Source organism: Lissotriton vulgaris, chromosome 4_1 (assembly GCF_964263255.1).
Source record: "Lissotriton vulgaris chromosome 4_1, aLisVul1.2, whole genome shotgun sequence".
NCBI lineage: Eukaryota > Metazoa > Chordata > Amphibia > Caudata > Salamandridae > Lissotriton > Lissotriton vulgaris.
The window spans coordinates 684,877,688-684,900,245 of NC_141691.1; the positions used below are offsets into that span (position 1 = coordinate 684,877,688).

Below are 22,558 nucleotides of genomic sequence, written 5' to 3' on the forward strand. Positions count from 1 at the left end.
GTGCACATGGGGGGTACCTATGGTACCCCCCCGCATGTCAGAGTGCAACATGGCAGGCACCGCGCGGTGCCTGTCGTGTTGCGTGTTGCCAAGCAAAACCCGCCCGCCATCCTAATGGACCCCTAGGACTGCACAGGAGACAGATCTCCTTACTTGCGTCACCACCTTCTCGCCAGCCTCAACTGAAATAAAAAAGATAATCAAACGACACTGGCAAATTCTGAATACGGGCAAACTCAATTTCACGACACCCAGGTTTGCCTTCAAAAGGTCTCGAAACATAAAGGATATCTTGGTGCATACTAGGCCCAAAAAGACGGAGTCATCAAAACAAACCACACTGTGGCAACTACCACCTGTACAGGGACATTACCAATGCGGTTCCTGCAATGTGTGCCCTTTCACCAGCACATACAAAACCATCCTCCTGACGGACACCTTTCGCTGGGAAATACGGGGCCACACTAACTACAACATCTCCAACTGCATCTACTTATTGAAATGCCCGTGCGGCCTTCAATACGTGGGCATGACCTCCCGCCCTGTGAAAGTCTGTATCTCTGAGCATAGGAGCAACTTCCGTTGTAAGAAAACCAACACCAAGATGTGCAGGCATTATCTAGACCAAAATCACTCAGCTGACTCACTGTCCTGGTTAATTCTTGAAGCCTCCCCAGACAAATCCAAACACAACCTCTTCATAAAGGAACAGAGGTGGATACACCGTTTGTCTACTGATAGCCGGGGCTTGAATGAGGACATTCCCTGGAGCGCTCTGTGAACCAATCACTACAACCGCAGTCATAAGTTAATGAGTGACATGTGCCAATTTCTGTGTATACACTCTGGCTTATGACCTGCCACTTGGGTCAGTTTGAACCCCATCATATTCCACTGTAAAACACCACACATGTGTACCATCTTATGCACCTGTGTACATTATGTTTCTCCACATTGCATACAGATGTGAGTCCCTAAGCCAATTCCCTCTGTACGCCTGCCACCAACTACAATTGCGGGTTACCTTTAAGTCGCGTGGTCACCCACCAGGCACACTTTTCATTGACTTTAATGCCATGACATTACGGGTTCTCAACTCCAACAGAGAACCATGTATGAATGTGGATAGGAACTCTACATTCCCTATATTACACTTGCCTTAAGTCTATTGACTAGCATCCATCTCTACTTTGAGTAATTTTGCCTTTTGTTGTCCAACACAAGCTATGTGGCGGTATTTCATTATCTATACCCACCACTCCATCATGGCTGCTATTCTTGCGAGTAAATTAACAAGAACTTCAAACCCCCCTTTTAGTGACACACCAGGCATCCTACTTAATGATGAGGCAGACCCCACTGATTGAAATCCACCTTTACTTTGTGTCAAATTCATAATCATGATCAAACACAAGAAATTTAGTGGTATTTCTCAGTCAATTCCCACCACTCTATCATGGCCGCCATTCTGGCTAGCTTAATCACATGACCTTAGGTGACTGCAACTTCCTGTTTGAGACTCACCCGGCATCCTTCTTAATACTGAGGCAGACGACCAGGTCCTCATTACCTGGACCCGGTGAGATGGGTAGGCTTAGCAGTCTTTGGAACAGGCAGACAGAAGTAAGTGTATCGCGCAGCGACTGTCGGGCTGATTAGTGAATTTCAACCGGTACTTGGGCGGTTCAGCTAGCGCCTAACTCAGGGTTTTGGTTTACCGCAGCTCCCCCTCACGTAGCTTCCCTGACCGCGCAGCAATTGCAGGGGTGATGATTATATTCAACCGATACTTGGGCGGCTTCAGCTACAGCGCCCAACACAGGGTGTTGACATATCGCGGCTCCCTTTCACGTGGCTTCCTTGACCCTCTTAGCTGCAGGCACCTCCTACTCCTTGTCGACAAAGTGACAGGGCAAATTAGATCGGAATCGCCTGCCGCATATAGCGCACTGGTTTGCCACATATCGTGTCCATACCTAATCTGTTTAGATTATATGACCAGTACACACACCCCCCTCCCCGGACCCTGGCAACATACGGGCCATGAATAGCTGGCTGTGATTTTTTATATTTGTATACCAATTAACGTCATCTACACTTTTGGTTTAACTGAAGCACTTCCCTAAGGCCCCTCACCCTGAGTTGGGCTCTACCTACTAGCTGGGCTCTACCTATGCACCAAATAAGGACTATTTTGCTATAATCCGACTTTTAACCCACATTGGGGAGATTTCAGTAGCTACCTATACTGGGTCCAACTGGGTCAACTTGATAAGACATGCTTTTTAGCGGGGCACATGTACAACACCCCCTGTGAAATGCATTATTAATTTACACTGGCTTCCCTCCTCAGCCCAATATCATTGGCTTCTCGTCTGATGCCAGATCCACCGGGTACTGTTGACACCCCTTAACCCTAACTCTTAGGTGAGTAACACCAACACCTATTCCAAGGAAATGCGATATAGTTCTAATGGATACTGCTGCTATAAGTTTTTAACCTGTTTTTAACCACATACTAGTCACTTACTTCACTAGTATGTCACTTAAGCACAGTGTGTTCACGATCACTACAGTGTCACATGTTGTTACTTACCTGTTGTAATGTTCTCCTTTGTCTCCCACATTTTTAGGCAAGAGCAGTCTCATACAGGTAGTACAACTAATGTGTTTTATGTAAACTGATACTTACTATTAGATCATGTTTAGTAGATTGTAGGTTCCCACTAGGTCCTAAAGAATCGCAGTCAATGAACTAGAAGCGAGAAACATGTCAACCACACCTTTTGCACTTTAGCCCTGGATCGCTCTGGGAAACCATAGTTCCCATGAGTACCGGCTATCCTTGATTTTACTTGTGGCAGAGGACCACCAGAACGAAATTGTTTTCCGGTACCTTGAGCCACATTGTACCCTCACCCACACTATCTACTCTTTCCTGGCCCCCCACCCCCACTTCACCAAAAGGCAGTTGGATAAAAGATCTCCGATAAAGAGCCCCTCTTTGAGGTGAGCCCGTTGGGCATTGCACCGCCTGCCCAATGAGGAGCATTGCCGATGATGAAGCATGACTCTCGCAAGGATGTGTGAGGCCATTATATCCAACAAATTGGATACCCAGGGCTGGTCCTCCAATTGAGCACTAGCCCCTTCCCTAGTGACCGTTCCTTCCCTTCCCTCCTTTCCCTTCCTCTAGGAACAGCCCAGTCACCTTTTTGTTGTCTCTGATGGCTATAGAGCAACATTAAATTGTACCAAGGCAGATGAACTGCTTTCCAAAATTTTCCTTATAATGTGTTACATTTTCAGCCATTTATGAAAATTTCCTATCTAATATAAAGTTTAATTCTGTGACATGTAGTTTAACTTTTCTTTGTACTGGTAACTTAAAAGCCAGACCTTACTGAAGATGTTTGACATGACAGATTACGCAATGATAAATAAAAGTTGCATTAAAGACAAGAAGACATGGAATGTATTCCGTTACTGAAACATGATGGTTCACACATTGTATGCTTATAAGAGAGCCTATTTGTACATGCTGCTGACACCGTGCATTGTAGCTAAATCTTTGGTACTTTAAAGCATGCGTATCCCTCATTCTGGAAAAGAATTCACCCAGCATGTTCTTATTGCTCATGCATGGACCCTAAATTACCGAATTATCTCCCACTGGGTCTCCGTGTTATTAATTGGACCACACCGTTTTTCTTTCCTGCACATATACCATCACAGATAGATCACTGCCCTTATATATAGGTGCTACTGTTTGCAACCTTTGCTACATCTGTGGCATCTCTCACCTTTCTAGGGTTTGCAGAGGGATCCTGCTGTTCAGGGGCTACATGTGTACGGACTGGCCAAGAGTTCTGCTGACAGCTTCGGTCCGGTGGAGCCAGGCTGCGGGGGACCCAGTCCTCCACTGTGGCGGTTCTCGCCTCTCAGAGGCGAGCAAGGGTTCCTCTAGACCTTTGAATGGCACCGGACTTGGTTACAGTATCATGCGCTCTGCCCCAGCAGGACATACTCCGACAAAATGAGGGGGTTTACACAGGGGATTTGGAAGCAGAGGCTGCACGAACTGCACCCCTCCCAAGGATCACCTGTCACTGGTTTCTTCTTCCGGACAACTCAAATGGCGCAAATCATCTCATGTGCAATCATGATCAAAAATGTAATGTTCTGTTGCCCCCCAATGAAGACGCTGCAGCCTTGGTACTAGTTAACTATTTATTTAGCAATAATCGTCCCTAAAGAGCGCCGAGCCTCTACTGCCCGTCTCGGCTCTTCGCGCGAATGAAGCGCGATGCGCGCGCTGCCTAACGTGGCCCTCGGCACGTCACGTTGGTTACGTGACGTGCATACACTACCGCTCGCAACTACAAAAAAGCGTTTTTTTGCCCTATTTGCTGGATATTTTCACCCAGTCCTAGTAACAATTAGACTACAATATGCAATTCCATGCTTCATATGTTCCATGCAGCAACATACTGTGCAGCTTGCATAAATCTTCATCTTTCAAGTGCAAATATCGAGTGTCACTCATTACCTACTTTGAGAGACATAAAAGCCTCATCTAGAGACCTGCACATTTGGAGCACTGATTCGAGCAGGTAACAGCACCCAGCTTTTATATAATGCCGGGCCAGGCAGGTCTGCGGCACGTAGAAAGTGGTGATGCTCACACAAGAATGCTCGTGGGAAAATGTTGCATACCATAGAGTCAAAATCAATGGTCAAAGTGGGCGGGATCTGAGGTCATGACTTGCCCATCCTTTTTTTAATTTATGAAAAACTATTCTAATACTTTCTGTAAAAAGTCAACAATCCCAGGATAGTTACTCCAGCAGCGGAAGTGATAGACAGGGAGTCTCCTGTGCTGTGAAACATCTGAATGGACAGACAGCTAAACAAGTCTTCCTTCAAGAGAGCCTACTTGCCTAAAATAAATGTAAATGAGCACAACTGGTTCATTTGCAAATGTAAATGGCTTTCATTGATGGAATCACTTGAAGCTTCCTAATGACCCATTTTTAGCTGAGTTGTGAAGTGTATGCTTGCTTTTACAGGACAGTTATAAAAACAAAAAAACACTATGTGCAGTCTGGGTATTACAAAAAGCTGAATTTTGGAATCACTTTTTTTTATCTTAAACCTTTTTGTGGAATTTGTAGCAGCCCATTTTATACCATGTCTAATGCAACTTTAAAATATTGACTTGCATGTTCACAGTGATTTATGTCACAGATTGGAGCCTCATAGCACTAAACATACACAAGTTACTATTCTCCACTGCACCAACCAGAATTCAGTTATGTGGCTTTCTGGTTACAGACACAGACCTCAGCAGTCCATTAACTAACATATGTTTCATAATGTACAATAGTGTGTTTTCCACTGACTACCATAAATTCCATTTATTTTTCATATAAGTTGTATGTTATGCTATTTTATAAGTAGCTACTTGAAGGTGAAGACTAAAAAAGTTACATAATATATTCTTTTTAGCCACACCTTTGACCCCACCCCCATGCTCACTAACTCCACCCCATCACAGTTTTTTAAAATGTATTTATATCGCGTCTGAATCACCCCCAAAGGGGTAGCTCCGTGTTGTGAACAGACATAAAGGTGCTGGTACTATGTGAGACGTCTAGAACAAGAATGTTTTCAGGGACTTACTAAATTAAAGATGATCCGGGCACTGCCTCATTATAATAGAGAGCAAATCCCAGATCCGAGGGGAAAAATACGAGAAATCCTTCCCACCTGTCCTAGCCTTAATAATCCGGGGAACTTTAAGAAGGGATTTAGAGCTAGATCTAGTACCCATACTTTTCTTAATGCACGTTGACTGCTGGTTAAAATGCAGTGCTTGGAATAATTTTCCCAAATTTATTTGTAGGAAGAACCTTAGTTACCATTTGCTTAAAAAACTGTAGCGGGTGGTGTACAGAGTGCAATAAGCGGGTGTTTTTAAAGCATTTTAGTTAACTAAATATACAAATAAAGGGTTACCAGAGCAGGACTATTAACGCTATGCATATTTTAAATCAAAGAAATACTTCATCATAGGTGCAATGGTTTCCTTAGCCTTGCATGCTGAATTAAAAATATAGAGCCTGATTCATAAAGATTTTGCTGTTAATCACTCTTGTAATACTCCTGGACAGTGGTGTTGCAAACCCCAGTCCTAACAGCTTAAGCAGGGGTGCGCCTTTCACCAATTGGAACAAATTGGCTGGTGAATTGGTCCCACTTAAACATTAGTTATTTAAGGACCTCTATTGTTTGCAGACCAATGGTCATAAATAACATAGTTAAGGAATATTATGACAGAGGGATGTACAGTAGTCACTGCTGGTCCCGCAAATCAGTAGTGGGCCGGGGGTGGTAAGCGGAGAGAGGAGAGGAAGGGGGGCCGCTGCCTATCTTTATTTCTCTATCTGGCTTCTGCTGTAACAGGAAGTAGGAGAGGCAACCCTAAGCCAATCACTGCGCTGCAATGCAGCGTTGTGATTGGTAAGCACCCATGCTCCCCTAAGCCAATCACAACCCTGCAATACAGCATTGTGGTTGGTCTGAGTGCCGTGGTTCGGCACTCAGATGGGGAACAGAATCCTGGGCATGTTCTACACCCAGGCTGTAATGCAGCCTGGGTGCAGAACATGCTTTGTGTGCATGAATGTTTGGCCGGCAACAGAGGGCCGGACAAACATTCATGAGCACTTAGGAGGATGTTACCACTCCTCTCCCATGCGCAGCCCAGCCCCACCCCACAAAACTGCCCCAGCACAGAAAAAGAAAAAAATGATGCTCCTCTGTCTTAGTGGAGGAGCTGCCCCTGATGTACTGTGAAGAAAACAAAACAAAAGCAGAAATGATGAAAATTTCAACAACAGAGAGAGGAAAATGGAACTTTTAAGTGTGAGAGACAAAATAAAATAATGTAAAAGTAAGGAAGGGAAGTAAAAGTGTAGTAGATGCAAATAGGAAGGACAAGTGGGAGGCAGAAAGGGTCAAAAGAATGAAAAACAGTTGAAGCAAATGTTCAAAGGAAGCGTGAAAGGAGGGCTGGGTGAGTACATGGATGGCAATGTGAAAGGATGGATAGATGGAAGGGTGAAAGGATAGATGAAAAGGTGAAAGGAAGAATAAGGGGAAAGCTGAAAGGATTGAATGAAGCGTAAAAAGATTGATAAGTGAAAGTATGAATGGATGGAAGAATGAATAGGTGGCTGAAAAAATGGAGGAAGGGAGAGTAAATGGCTGGACGGATGTGAACAATAGATACATCAACATATTTATGGGTGAAAGGATGGACATCAGGATGGTGGATGGAAGTATAATTGGATTAGTTAGTGTACAGATGGTTGATGGGTAAAATAGGTGGATCAATGAATAGATGGAAGTTGGGAGTATGGATGGATATATGACTGGAAGGAGGAAGAAATTGTTAATGGAATTTTTCTAAGAAAGGTCGGGGTCACTGCCTCCAATTTAGGAGGGCATCCTGCTTTAAAGAATTCTACATCACAATGTATAAACAGCCTTTACTATCACTCGTTGAGTTTGTGGTTGACTTTGACCTTATACAGCCTTCCACGGCATTTGGGGTAGGTTGGCAATGTGGAAATCCCACATACATACATATATACATATATGTGTGCTGCCTTTGCAGGTTCGGTGTCACTACAAACATGGTTTAAAATGGGAATTATTTTATTTGTCTGGGTGCCCTTTTGAGCAAGATGGAAGTCTGTTTTGTCACTCGCGCTCTGCTTCCCCCCTGCACCCCTCCTCTCCTCACAAATTCCACAAGACACAGTCAAGCTGCAATATCTTAGGATATTTCAACTGGTGTTCTTGCTCTGTTCATCATGGCCTTTCTTTAGCTCGGATGTAACTGACAACATGTAACTACATTTTCCGTTTCTTCACTGAGGTCTATTTATTCACATAGAGAGACTGTAAACCACCTTGTTCTGTTCAAACATCACTTGATGATATTAGCATAGAGGGTGCTGAATATTGATTCAGTTAATAGGGTAGTGCTTAGATGTTAAGGTAATGACATTTATTTTTCTTGTACACTGGTCTGCAGAAGAATAAAAACCTTCACCACACCACAATGATTCTGCAAACGTTCTTATTTTCTATGCAACAATCATATATAAAAACCCTCGCTTTGGGAGTTGAAGCAGAAGACTTTCCTGTTCTACTAGGAATTCTGTCTGATTCTTTTCTTACTTTGCTGCCCATTGGGACTTAGAATATTTTCTGAATTTTACATACTCTATAACTCTACATTGAAACTCTTCATGACATTGATTCCATATCGATTATTTTTTGATTTTGTAATAAAACCCTTTAACTTTTCATTGATCTTGAACTCAGTTATTGATTGGCCTACTTAATTTCTAGTCAACCTAAATTACATAATGAATTGCATTGTGACTGATTTTGATGTTTTGGGAGGTGCCTTAATGCAGTGGGACATTGCCTCAGCGATGTTCCCTGCAAAAGGGCAATAACCTTGCTGATGCATAATTAGGCTTTGCTGTTTTCAGTTTCTATTTTGGGAACATTCTGGTGGGGTTTTTTCAGTGATTTCAATACCTTAAAAAACAGTTGTTATCAGTGGTTAAACATTTGCGCACCACTAAATACAACAAAAAAAGTGTGTTTCCGGTGTTTATGGAACGTTTTGCTTTTATTATTGCTTGCTTTCTGCACTGATAGAACATGGTATATAGACAGTGTATGTATAGTGTATATGAGGTCCAAATAGATTTTTGCAAATTAAACTTATTGTAGTACACCATACAATACTTCTTCAGTGAGTCCTTGGTTCTGTGTGCTCCCTCATTACTTCCCATGTAAACGTCTGTGAAAAGGCCCTCTCAACATTGGCACTTGAGGTGGGCAACGCCAAAAGAGCCAGTACACAATTTGTTAACTCTGGCCACTGACATAGCTTTTCATGCCAATACTGGTGCACTTGAACATTGCGATTCTCATGGCAGGTTCTGCAACATTTGCATTGAGCTGGCGCTTATGACTCTTTCACTCTCTTTTTCCTTTCTTTGAATGACATTTAGTTTGTGGTTGTGCAGGTGTTTTTTCAGTGTTTATATGTTTTCACTGGTGAGGGCTATTTCTCTTTCAGTGGGGTTTTATCAGTTATTATAGGTTTAAACCTAAAACCCCACAGCCTAAGCATAATCCACCCCTTATGTTAGGGATGGCTAAGTCAGGATTTTAGCAGACGTTAGATTTTGGTGAAAACTGCAGTTTTCGCCAAAATCTAATGTGTGCTACAATCATGTGGGATGCTTTGTAAATATCGCGATGTAAACATCAGCGATATTTGCAAGGTAGTCCATCTGGGGAACGCCCAGTAACACCCATTTTGCATCTCATTGGAGATGCAAAGAGAGGCGTTGGTTTTATCTCTGCTTTTTTGGCTTTGTAAGCCAAAAAAGCTTTGTAAGCCAAAAAAGCTTTGTAAGCCCAAAAAGCGGTGATAAAGCCCTTGTGAATATTCCCCTAAATGCTGAATAGAGGACAGTTGTGATCACACTGGCTGGCTGTTTCTACGTATAAGCTTCCAAGGTATGGAAAGTCTGCCAGGCACGTGCCTTGTGTGACCCACTAGAGTATGGATATATATATATGCTATGAGCAAGATCGGCTGAGGAGCTTGCTTCACTGTTTTCTCTTTTTCTCTGAACTGATTCAGATACTGTAGACAGCACGCAAGGCTATGTCACTGGTCCTCCTCATGGCTCCATATACAGCTGGTACTCTTGGTTTAGCCAGCTCAATATTTGAGTGGTTAATGGATGTGTGATCTTCAGCAAGTTTTTTACCGGGCTAATACTGTGCTGATTACACGAGTGTGATGTTTACTAATGCAACTCTGAATGCGTAGGTGTTCCAGGTGTTCTACACTCCAGGTACTCTACTATTGTCACAAGGTCATTCCCTTGTTCATGTGAGCTCAACTATGCACCTGCTCTTTTTCTTGAATGAAGTCTTACCATGTGACAAAATACTAGAACGTCGTGCGAAGAAGAGAATATATTTAGTTCTTGATGGCAATGTGTGATTCACAGGCTAACAATCTATCTTATGTCAACAAGTCAGTTCAAATTGTTATGGCATGTTCGAAGATCAGACACCAGACATACCCGGCAATCACTATTGTCACAACATAAAAATGAATGTACTTCATGTGTGGCTAAACATTATTTAATCATATTAAGCACAGGAATGAACACACCTGAACCAAACAGTTCACTACAGAGGCAGCTATCCCTATAATCCACTGGGAGAGGTGTGGCACAGCGGCCAGGGCAGCTGACTCCACACCCTGGGGCTCATGATTCTATCCCCGGCTCCGGTGGCAACTCAGCCCAGCACCGTGTGACTCTGGGAAATAGCTCACTTAATCTTCCCGACGGCCCGCAGCGCCTTGAGACCCTTAAGGGTGATTAGTTCACGCTTTACAAATACTGTGTTATACAGGAAGGTGTTCAGTTACACTGAGCATATATAATTAATAGAGACAGAGAAAGAAGTCAGATGGATTTAGTCAATGTCAGAAGGTTGCACAATTAGCTAGAGTGGCATTACTCAAAGCCATCAAAGGGTCAAGAGAAATGGGGCTTTTGTGTACATAAATAAATATTTTGGTAGGACTCAGTGGGGGGCAGCAGTCAGGACAGCAGGTTGTTTTTGATGAGCAAGAAAAAACGCGGACATTTTCCTGTGTTGTGCACCTGCAAAAGGCAGTTAAAATATTTTAGGGATAGATTTGAAGCAGCTCCACTCACCAAAACAACTTGCTGCACTGCGTCACATGGAGAGGGCAAGAAGTGAGCTATATCTGTAAGCTATGGTGCATTCCTGCTCTCTCCCTGCGCTGGTGGACTTAATGCAGCCTAGCGTCAATGCAAGCACCCTTGCACCACAGTGGAAGGGTGCCTACATTCAGGCAGGAGTGTTTTTAAAAACCTTAGAAGTGTTTTCTTCTTTCTATGTGTGCTATATGCGTTAAGTTATTTCTCCTCTTTGCATCTCCCCATGGTAGGTGTACCTTTTTGATGCATTCCCAGGTTTACTACTGTTAGTAAATCTGAGAATTTGCCAAATTCCCTGGGTGGATGCATGAGAACACTGAGGCTCCACTCATGGACCACTTTCCAAGGGCAGAGTAATTGAAGACAGTGACTTGTGCTGCGTTGTGTTACCCCAGATTTACAATGCATCGCAGAACCACTTAAGGTGGCTCTGCATGGCTTAATACATCTCAGTGAAGGCTTGTATTGCCCTTTCATCACCTCTTGTGATGCAAGCACAAGGCAAGCCTTTCATAAATCTGCCCACAGTATTTAGTTTTAGGTAGTTCTTCTGTTATGTAGTGTCATTGCTTGATGTGCCCCTCTATCCTGAAAACAAGACATGTCTTTTTGTAATTCACTTGCCAGTAAAAATAAACAAAGTCAATAGGTCTGGATTAATGTACTGCATGCAGTGCTAGCATATTAGAATAAGAGACAGGTGGGAGTCAGCAGGTATGAATTTGTAAAGGAGTTCTTTGTGCAGTTCAATGAAAGCAATCAAGTGGAGTTGGAAACAATAGCATTAGGTGTCAGCTTGATAATCCACCGAGCTGGGCCAAAATGTGATTGACCAAGTGTCAAGCCAATGGTTGAAAAAGCCTGGACAAAAAACCTATGGATGAAAGGGCAGACCCAAATGTATTATGTTAATACAAGGTCTGTTTGACCTCTGTGCTGCTAAACCCATGACCTAATAATTACCTTTTTTATATCCGAGTGATAGCCATTGAACACTCACCATAACAGCAAATATTTGCAGATCTATACTCAAAGTCACGTCACAATTTGGCCCATTTCTACACACTTATGCTTTTGGCACGAAAACAGAGGTCAAGGATGAGTGATATATCAACGATAACACCACACTGTTTAGTGGGGTAGAGGGATTACAACTCAGGATACCCAAAACTGGCCCATTACCTAACTACCAGTGAACATCTCTTCCCAAATGGAGGCTAGTTTCTTTGTAGAAAAAAACGAGAATTATAAATACATTGGTATCTGACATTTAACCAAGCATGGGTTGCTTTTAAATAGAAAAACATCACTAGGATCTGTTGATGTCTAGTTTAGCTGGTCCTAAACTAGGAATTCAAAAAATGTATATTCCACAAAGCATATATAAGTTTTGGGTGAAACAATAAACTTAAAGACCTACAGCTCCTCGCTCTTTTAAAATGGTATGGGAAATATATAACTCCACCCAGAAATGACACTCATACTGCAGCATAGATATTTATCTAGATTAACACGATTCATCATTTATAACACACACACAGACTGTGGCAATTTGATGAACATTTGACTTGATAAGGAACTTTCTATAACCAATTCGACCCACAATCCCAAACCCCTATCCTATAACGCCAATCAAAATTAGAGCTCCAAATAAACTGAGAACAAAACATGCAGATGAAGTTCTTAGTAATGGGAACATCTCTATGATGCATGCTATGGTGTGTAAATGAATATGTGGAGGACAAATGTGTTTATAGATGTGGGAGACGTGCAAAATGACCAACGCCTTGGTGATTCATGATGGTATACTCACGAGAGAAAGTTTTGAGAATTAGCGCATGTAAGTCCCTAAAACTTTGAGCCTCTCTTGCAGCTGCAATAAAGAAAACAGACATGATACAGGATTGATCACTAGTATTACATGATAACATGAACAGCATAATGAAATCCTGGCACCAATGAAGAAGATCCTGCTCATCCTCTTTCTTGTTAAGTATGTGAACACCTTGACGAGATACGGTTCAACAGACGTGAATCTAGAGAGGTGAGTATGCCAGGAGGGTCAGAATACAATTCAGGAAGGCTGTTGGCAAATGTAAGGTAAAAGTGGGACATGACTTATTTCTGCATATGTTGTAAACACAACAGTAACTGGCCTTGTTCTACACAAAACACAAATATTGTGAGCCAGAAGAGAAGACCTAGCAACCCCTACTAAACCTTTAGATTTCAGACTAAAGGGTTCAGGAAGGAAAGTCATACATATAGCTGAAAATTTAGCTACAACATGTATCAAAAACAAAAACGTAATATCACCATCCCAGACCTTAATCCCAAACCATGCAAGAGTGAGCTAGAAGACAGACAAAGCATGTGACTACATTTTATGCCATAATGAGCTTTCCAAACATCCCGAATATAGACAGAAAAACTCTGTGTGATATAATCTCAAAAGAAGAATCTAGAAACAGTGTATTCTTGATAGAAATAAGGACCTAGGGCCATATGTAGGTAATCTCGATTTACCGATTCTGAAATACCGAATTTTACAGATTCAGTATTTCAGAATCGGTAAATAGTATGTAGCTAAAAATTCGGTAAATTTTACCGATTCAGTATTATTTGGTATTACCAAATCGGTATTTACCGATTCGGTAATTCCCATTCATTCCTATGAGCCCCATAGGAATGAATGGGAAGCCGTTCACTATTACTGATTCGGTAAATACCGAATCGGTAATGGGGGAACATATTCAAGTGTGGCAGGATGTCACATTGACACCCTGTTGCACCCCTGAATCATGCGTGTGTGCACATGTGGACCACATACATGCCCTAAGGGCATGTATGTCTGCCACATGGAACTGAGAAAAATGCAAAAAATTGCTTTTTCAAAGGTATTCGGTATTTATCACCAACTTATAGTTGGTGGTAAATAACAAATACTTAAGGCTAAAATGCACTCATTTGAGTGCTACCTACATGGGCTTTAAGGAATCAGTAATTTACCGATTCCTTAAAATAAGGAATCAGTATTTTACCCATTCCTTAAAATAACGAATCGGTAAATTACGAGTCCTTATTTGCAGCCTCCTACATCTCAAATCCCTAAATACCGGTCGGTAATGGTGAAATATACTGAATTTCACCGTTACCGGCCGGTATTACCCCACCTACACATGTCCCTAAGTCCTAGTGTTTACAAATCTAAAATTTGTGCAACTATCATTGCGTCATTTGCACTTTTGCCAGTAATATACAACAAAACAGTTGAACCTTATCTTTTGCACTATGAGTACAAATGATCATGTTTTATGCAAAAAACAATACAAAAAGCTTAGACAAAAAATCCACACAGATGATAGCTATATCACAGACTGAATTTAAAAATAGTCAGTAAAACAGAAAAGATTGCTCAATATCAATTTATATTTTGGACAGCTGTGCTAGCAAAAAATATAAAATTTTATTTGATATAAACTAGCATTTTTAAAACAGTATTGCACTGTATTCCAATTCTTCTAAAGAAAAGATTAACATGAATCTAAGATTTATAAGGATTTACCATTAGAAAAGGAACACAATTGCAGAATGGGAGCTTTATTTTATTAAATATGCGTGTGCAATCCTAGCAGCCTGCAATCTGTATATAAGCTAGTCTATAGTTTCCTTGTTTGAGGTTGGTCCTAACACATCTAGTTATCTGTAATAGCATAGTAAAACTTAAAAATTGTAATAATGGCACAATTAGATGCTCAGCTGTATTATTGCAGTTTGTTATGATGACACTATGCTTGCTGCCAGAGCCAGCAGGTGAAAGGTGAAAAATAAAGAGCAGAAGTACAATTGCGGTTTAAACAATTAAATGAGAACTGTATTTTCATTCTTCTAATCTGTTTTTTCAAAAATGATCAATAATCAGCATAAAGGAGTTATTTATGACAACTTGTTTATTTTATGCACACTATTGGTCCTTGCAGGAAAGATACAAATTCTCTGCGTGTTTGCACACATTCTGAGCTAACCAGGATCTTAATCTAACGTCCATTTAACAGATTCTAATATATTTCTGTAACAAAATACTAACTACTGTTAGTGTGTTAGTGTGTTTCATTTTATACTGCAGATTTTGATTTTATTCATGTCTGAAACTAACTAGTTCTTTCATTTGAAAGAGCAAGGGTTTAATGGGTTTGTTTGAAAGGTTATACTGTGACCATGTGTTATGAGGAATAACATAGCCTCTGCAGCTTAAAAGATATTGTAAGTCACAGAACTCCGGCAATTTACTTATAATGCATGACAGGGGGTACATTATACTATATATACTTTGTCACTGATTAATCTTATGAATGAATCCTAACAAAAATGCAAGCTTAAATGTTCCTCATTCTTGTAACGGATATGTTTTAATCAAAATAAACACTCATGTTTAATTAAAATACATTTTAGATTATGTATGTTATCGCACTGTGTGCTCTCCAGGCACTCTATTGTAGCAAGCTATATAGCAAATAGCCTTGCCCAACTAAAGTGTGATTACCCTCCCATGTATCTCCACAAAATGTGCATGTCCGAGTAAATTTGGAGGATTATTCCCCTGACATATTTATCCAGAGAAAATTGCAGAAGTGTCGTGGCTAGCAGTTACAGCACATACCCAAATTATCTGGGTCACTCTCAATGAGGTCCTATAAGTCTGTGAAGTCCATGGTTTCAAAAATAACATTTACTAATCTACAGGACCAAAAGTGTCACATGTAGATTATTCAGAATTACGATGGAATCTGATGCTTTGTTAGAAGGCTACCATTTTACAGCATTTTCTACTTTTGGCAGTGTAGAATTCCACAACATTCAGATGCGGTTGACAACTGCAATTCCTAATTATCAGCAGATATTTTTGGTTGAGCAAAAATTGACTTAAAATTGTCACCCTGATCAATTGTGAGGTATTGCTCAACACTAACGTCATAATACCCCTAATGTCTACTGACAATACAATGCAAAAACCCACTGTATTACCCTGTCCTCTACAATCACTGTGAGATCAGATCAGGCATAGTCTGAATTTTGCATTTTGTTCTGATTAAAAGAGCACTGCATTGCCTTCTTGCACATACAGTCTGTACTCTGGTTCAGTTTTCAAAAGATTCTCAACCTACACCAAGTTACCAAGGGGCAAATGTACAAACATTAGGAATACCGATTTCCTAACTGCGACTTTCTCCGTTTTGCAATTAGAAAATTGGTATTCCTAATGTATGAATCTCTTGAGTTTCATTTGCTATTCCTAGTGGGTCGTAAATAGACCTACTTCATGAATATTAATGAGGTAGGTCGTAATTTGCGACCCATTAGGAATGGCAGCCATCACAGGGATGGTGGCCTGCTGAGGTCAGCAGACCACCATGTCAGTGATTGCTTTTAAATAAAGCAATATATATCTTTTTTAAATGCAACACATTTTCCTTAAAGGAAAACAGGATGCGTTTAAAAAGAAAAAATGATACTTTGCGATTTTGTTTTTAAAGAATAAGTAGTGGTTAGTGGGACCACAGCCTGCTCTTAAAATATTATTATTTACATTCTCAAAGGGGAAGGAGATCTCTGGTGGAAAAGCATAACTGTTTTGTGACCGGAATTCGGTTGCAAAACAGTAATATATACCATACAGATTCAGTATTTGAAGGGACGCCATAAACACGACCCTTCCAAATACCGAATCGCAAATGCAAAATGCGATTCGGTTTCCAGTTACAGGATCACATTTTGCATTTTGTACATTCGAGAAAACATTTTTCTGGTTGCAAACGGCCGTATTCTGCGAATTGCAGTACAAAAGGGGGTGTTACTGGATGGAGCATCTGAACCAATCAAACGCTCACACCCAGTCAACAGATCTGGGTTTAATCCATCACCGTTCTTTAGCCCACTCTGCCATCCCAGTTCAGACATGGCCATATGCAAATCAGTCTGACCCTGTTCCTCATGGGAACAGTCCAGCCCGAACTGCCAAGCCATGCCCTCCCTGGACCAGAAACAAGCTTCCTAGGACCGGTTTCTGGCATTACAGCCGTCTTCGGCCAGGCTTGCTTGAATCCAGTGGCAATGAGAGCAAGGGACTCACGTCTGAGCATACCCTGCCAACTTATGGCGAACAAAGCGGTACAGAAGGGGGTGGTGATGGATGGAGCATCTGAACCAATCAAACACTCACACCAAGTCAACAGATCTGGGTTTAATCCATCACCGTTCTTTAGCCCACTCTGCCACCCCAGTTCAGACATGGCCACATGCAAATCAGTCTGACCCTGTGCCTCATGGGAACAGTCCAGCCCGAACTGCCAAGCCATGCCTTCCCTGGACCGGAAACAAGCTTCCTAGGACTGGTTTCTGGCATTACAGCCATCCTTAGCCAGGCTTGCTTGAATCCAATGGCAAAGTGAGCAAGGGACTCACGTCTGAGCATACCCTGCCAACTTCTGGCGAACAAAGCGGTACAGAAGGGGTGGTGATGGATGGAGTATCTGAACCAATCAAACACTCACACCCAGTCAACAGATCTGGGTTTAATCCATCACCGTTCTTTAGCCCACTCTGCCACCCCAGTTCAGACATGGCCATATGCAAATCAGTCTGGCCCTGTGCCTCATTAGAACAGTCCAGCCCGAACTACCAAGCCATGCCTTCCCTGGACCGGAAACAAGCTTCCAAGGACCGGTTTCTGGCATTACAGTCGTCTTCAGCCAGGCTTGCTTGAAACCAGTGGCAAAGTGACCAAGGGACTCACGTCTGAGAATACCCTGCCACACTTATGGTGGCCAAAAGTGGTACAGAAGGGGGTGGTGATGGACGGAGCATCTGAATCAATCAAACACTCACACCCAGTCAACAGATCTGGGTTTAGTCCATCACCGTTCTTAAGCCCACTCTGCCACCCCAGTTCAGACATGGCCATATGCAAATCAGTCTGGCCCTGTGCCTCATGGGAACAGTCCAGCCCGAACTGCCAGCCATGCCCTCCCTGGACCAGAAACAAGCTTCCTAGGACCGGTTTCTGGCATTACAGCAGTCTTCAGCTAGGCTTGCTTGAATCGAGTGGCAAAGTGAGCAAGGGACTCACGTCCGAGCATACCCTTCCAACTTATGGCGAACAAAGCAGTACAAAAGGGGGTGGTGATGGACGGAGCATCTGAACCAATCAAACACTCACACCCAGTCAACAGATCTGGTTTTAATCCATCACCGTTCTTTAGCCCACTCTGCCACCCCAGTTCAGACATGGCCATATGCAAATCAGTCTGACCCTGTGCCTCATGGGAACAGTCCAGCCCGAACTGCCAAGCCATGCCCGCCCTGAACCAGAAACAAGCTTCCTAGGACCGGTTTCTGGCATTACAGCCGTCTTCGGCCAGGCTTGCTTGAATCCAGTGGCATTGAGAGCAAGGGACTCACGTCTGAGCATACCCTGCCAACTTATGGCGAACAAAGCGGTACAGAAGGGGGTGGTGATGGATGGAGCATCTGAACCAATCAAACACTCACACCAAGTCAACAGATCTGGGTTTAATCCATCACCGTTCTTTAGCCCACTCTGCCACCCCAGTTCAGACATGGCCACATGCAAATCAGTCTGACCCTGTGCCTCATGGGAACAGTCCAGCCCGAACTGCCAAGCCATGCCTTCCCTGGACCGGAAACAAGCTTCCTAGGACCGCTTTCTGGCATTACAGCCATCCTTAGCCAGGCTTGCTTGAATCCAGTGGCAAAGTGAGCAAGGGACTCACGTCTGAGCATACCCTGCCAACTTATGGCGAACAAAGCGGTACAGAAGGGGTGGTGATGGATGGAGTATCTGAACCAATCAAACACTCACACCCAGTCAACAAATCTGGGTTTAATCCATCACCGTTCTTTAGCCCACTCTGTCACCCCAGTTCAGACATGGCCATATGCAAATCAGTCTGGCCCTGTGCCTCATTAGAACAGTCCAGCCCGAACTGCCAAGCCATGCCTTCCCTGGACCGGAAACAAGCTTCCAAGGACCGGTTTCTGGCATTACAGTCGTCTTCAGCCAGGCTTGCTTGAATCCAGTGGCAAAGTGAGCAAGGGACTCACGTCTGAACATACCCTGCCACACTTATGGTGGCCAAAAGCGGTACAGAAGGGGGTGGTGATGAACGGAGCATCTGAATCAATCAAACACTCACACCCAGTCAACAGATCTGGGTTTAATCCATCACCGTTCTTAAGCCCACTCTGCCACCCCAGTTCAGACATGGCCATATGCAAATCAGTCTGGCCCTGTGCCTCATGGGAACAGTCCAGCCCGAACTGCCAGCCATGCCTTCCCTGGACCAGAAACAAGCTTCCTAGGACCGGTTTCTGGCATTACAGCCGTCTTCAGCCAGGCGAGCTTGAATCCAGTGGCAAAGTGAGCAAGGGACTCACGTCTGAGCATACCCTTCCAACTTATGGCCAACAAAGCGGTACAAAAGGGGGTGGTGATGGACGGAGCATCTGAACCAATCAAACACTCACACCCAGTCAACAGATCTGGGTTTAATCCATCACCGTTCTTAAGCCCACTCTGCCACCCCAGTTCAGACATGGCCATATGCAAATCAGTCTGGCCCTGTGCCTCATGGGAACAGTCCAGCCCGAACTGCCAAGCCATACCTTCCCTGGACCGGAAACAAGCTTCCTAGGACTGGTTTCTGGCATTACAGCCGTCTTCAGCCAGGCTTGCTTGAATCCAGTGGCAAAGTGAGCAAGGGACTCACGTCTGAGCATACCCTGCCAACTTATGGCGAACAAATCGGTACAAAAGGGGGTGGTGATGGACGGAGCATCTGAACCAATCAAACACTCACACCCAGTCAACAGATCTGGGTTTAATCCATCACCGTTCTTAAGCCCACTCTGCCACCCCAGTTCAGACATGGCCATATGCAAATCAGTCTGGCTCTGTGCCTCATGGGAACAGTCCAGCCCGAACTGCCAAGCCATGCCTTCCCTGGACCGGAAACAAGCTTCCTAGGACCGGTTTCTGGCATTACAGCCGTCTTCAGCCAGGCTTGCTTGAATCCAGTGGCAAAGTGAGCAAGGGACTCACGTCTGAGCATACCCTGCCAACTTATGGTGAACAAAGCGGTACAAAAGGGGGTGGTGATGGACGGAGCATCTGAACCAATCAAACACTCACACCCAGTCAACAGATCTGGGTTTAATCCATCACCGTTCTTAAGCCCACTCTGCCACCCCAGTTCAGACATGGCCATATGCAAATCAGTCTGGCCCTGTGCCTCATGGGAACAGTCCAGCCCGAACTGCCAAGCCATGCCTTCCCTGGACCAGAAACAAGCTTCCTAGGACCGGTTTGTGGCATTACAGCCGTCTTCAGCCAGGCTTGCTTGAATCCAGTGGCAGAGTGAGCAAGTGACTCACGTCTAAGCATACACTGCCAATTTATGGTGAACAAAGTGGTACAAAAGGGGGTGGTGATGGACGGAGCATCTGAACCAATCAAACACTCACACCCAGTCAACAGATCTGGGTTTAATCCATCAATGTTCTTTAGCCCACTCTGCCTCCCCAATTCAGACATGGCCATATGCAAATCAGTCTGACCCTGTGCCTCATGGGAACAGACCTGCCCGAACTGCCAAGCTGACAAAAATGGCTTGAAATGTATTCAAATTGGGGGCCTGATTCACAAAAGGCCTCCGTTGTGCAACTCACAATCAAGCCCTAATTAGCAGGAAATCTTAGGCGGACAAGCAGTCTGGTTCTCTCCTGCTGCACCCCATCTGCAAATGTCTACAAACTGCTACATCACATGTACATAAATGTACATACATGCATGCGTATCACACTGGCTTTTAACCTGCTCTCCAGGGGGTGTCTTGCACTGTGAATAAGGGCACCTGCAGGCATACAAAGGCTGGTTAGTTCCCCCTACAGAAGTAATATTTCACCGGCTGCCACAGCTGGGCTGCAGAGATCAAAAGGCCCGTCCGACCCTGCCTGTCCTTCCGGTGTCCTAGATCTGGACCCCGGCCTGCATGTTGTGTAAACAAGACTAAGAAAATAAATTGTATATGTTTGTCATTCCAAAACTGAGAAATTTGTTTCAAAATTACAATCACTAGTGAGCTGTGTTTGACTAGATTACTACTTCTGCAAATGAAGTGTTTATATTTAAATAGTAAAGTGCATACACCAAGTCAGGGGGGCAACTAGGAATAATAAAGTGAGCAGGGGCGGGGTGGCGCCCTTGCCTTCCCCTTTATCTCTGCCTCTGCTGGGCCCTGCTGCCAAGAACGAAAAAAGTTTTTAGGGATGTGGATTTCTCATACTTTTCAAGATTGCTCAATGTTAATGCTTCATAACAAATTATAAGGATCCATCGACCATTCATTTGTTTGTAAATAGTTAATGTTACTAAGAGACTGATTACAACTGCCCAGCACTTAATTTGAGCCAGTGATTGCCGGTGGGAACCGCACTTATTTTTGGGCACCAGAAATTCATTTTCTGCATCGGATATTTACAGCGAGCAGAAGAGGCAAAATCAAACAAAGCGGAAAGAAGAGAAAAAGATCAAAACATCAAAAAGGGAGAAAGTGAGAAAGCAGGAACCTTCAGGATTGAGATAAGGGGCAGGAAGTGTCTGGCATTGAATTAAAAAGGCATGAGGTGCATTTAAATTTGTCAGCCTCGGTAATTGGCACACCGTCCACGAGCTTCTGTGCACTGACAATAGCCCTGGTAGTTCCAGCCCAGGTCCAAACCACGGTTTCTTCAGGGGCAAAAATTATGGGATATGTGTACTTTATTGCATCCACATTAAGCATGGGCGTAAAATTTGTTCAGCTCGCGGATTTTGTGGATTTTCTGCAATTTCGCGATCCGCGAATCGCGCGAAATCGCGGCAAAATCCACAAAACCGCGAGCAGGACGAATTTTGCTCAGGAAGCACTTACAGCGTTAAAGCGGGTGCCCAAGTTGAAGCTAAATTCTTTGTAACCATTTACGAAATGGTTACAAAGAAATTAACTTCATCTTGGGCACCTGCTTTAACCCTGTAAGTGCTTCCTGAGCGGCGCTTCGTTGCCTACTTGCAACTATTCTCTGACCCTGCTCTGACCCTGGAAGCAGGGTCAGAGAATAGTTAGGCAACGAGGCTCCCGACACTAAAATTAAACCTCAGCAGGAAGCACTTACAGATAAATAAAGCAGGTGCCCGAGTTGAAGCTCAAATTCAGTAACGCATTATAATCAGCCCAAGAATCTAGTGAGCACGGTCGAAGCTAGGCAGGTGTGCTTTCTCCCCAGATCTACCATCTACAATTAGCTGTAATCCATGATGGGGGTCTAGGCATCCACGAGTTTCTCGAGCGCAATCCCCCTGTACTTCCAATGACCAGCACTTACTGCTTCCTCCTCATTTGCTGCTCTGATCGGTCTCTGACCCTTTATAAACGAGAGGCATGTGAACTCGATCAGAAGCCCGGCCCCACACACACTAGGTTATGCAACCTCTTCCCGCCCTTTACCCCACTGTGATGGACAGCTCACTCAAGGGACCTCGGCGCTGATGGGCGCGGTGGCAAAGTCACAGACACACGTGGTGACTTGCCACTCTTCTGGGCCTTTACGCAGCTGTAGTGTAGGAGAAACAGGATAGA

General features: G+C 43.5%; 1 protein-coding gene across 12 annotated transcripts in view; it reads right to left on the reverse strand.

Annotated features, from left to right (window-relative positions):
• The window catches only part of IKZF1 (IKAROS family zinc finger 1), a 296,300-nt gene that overhangs the window by 95,016 nt on the left and 178,726 nt on the right, over positions 1–22,558 (reverse strand). For 5 of the 12 annotated variants that reach the window (XM_086964971.1, XM_086964973.1, XM_086964974.1 and 2 more), the window contains one exon: positions 12,679–12,738. The exons of the other annotated variants lie outside the window; for them this stretch is intronic. In XM_086964971.1, the coding sequence (XP_086821097.1) occupies positions 12,679–12,738 (60 nt within the window). The remainder of the gene's footprint in view (positions 1–12,678; positions 12,739–22,558) is intronic. 12 annotated transcript variants of the gene reach the window in all.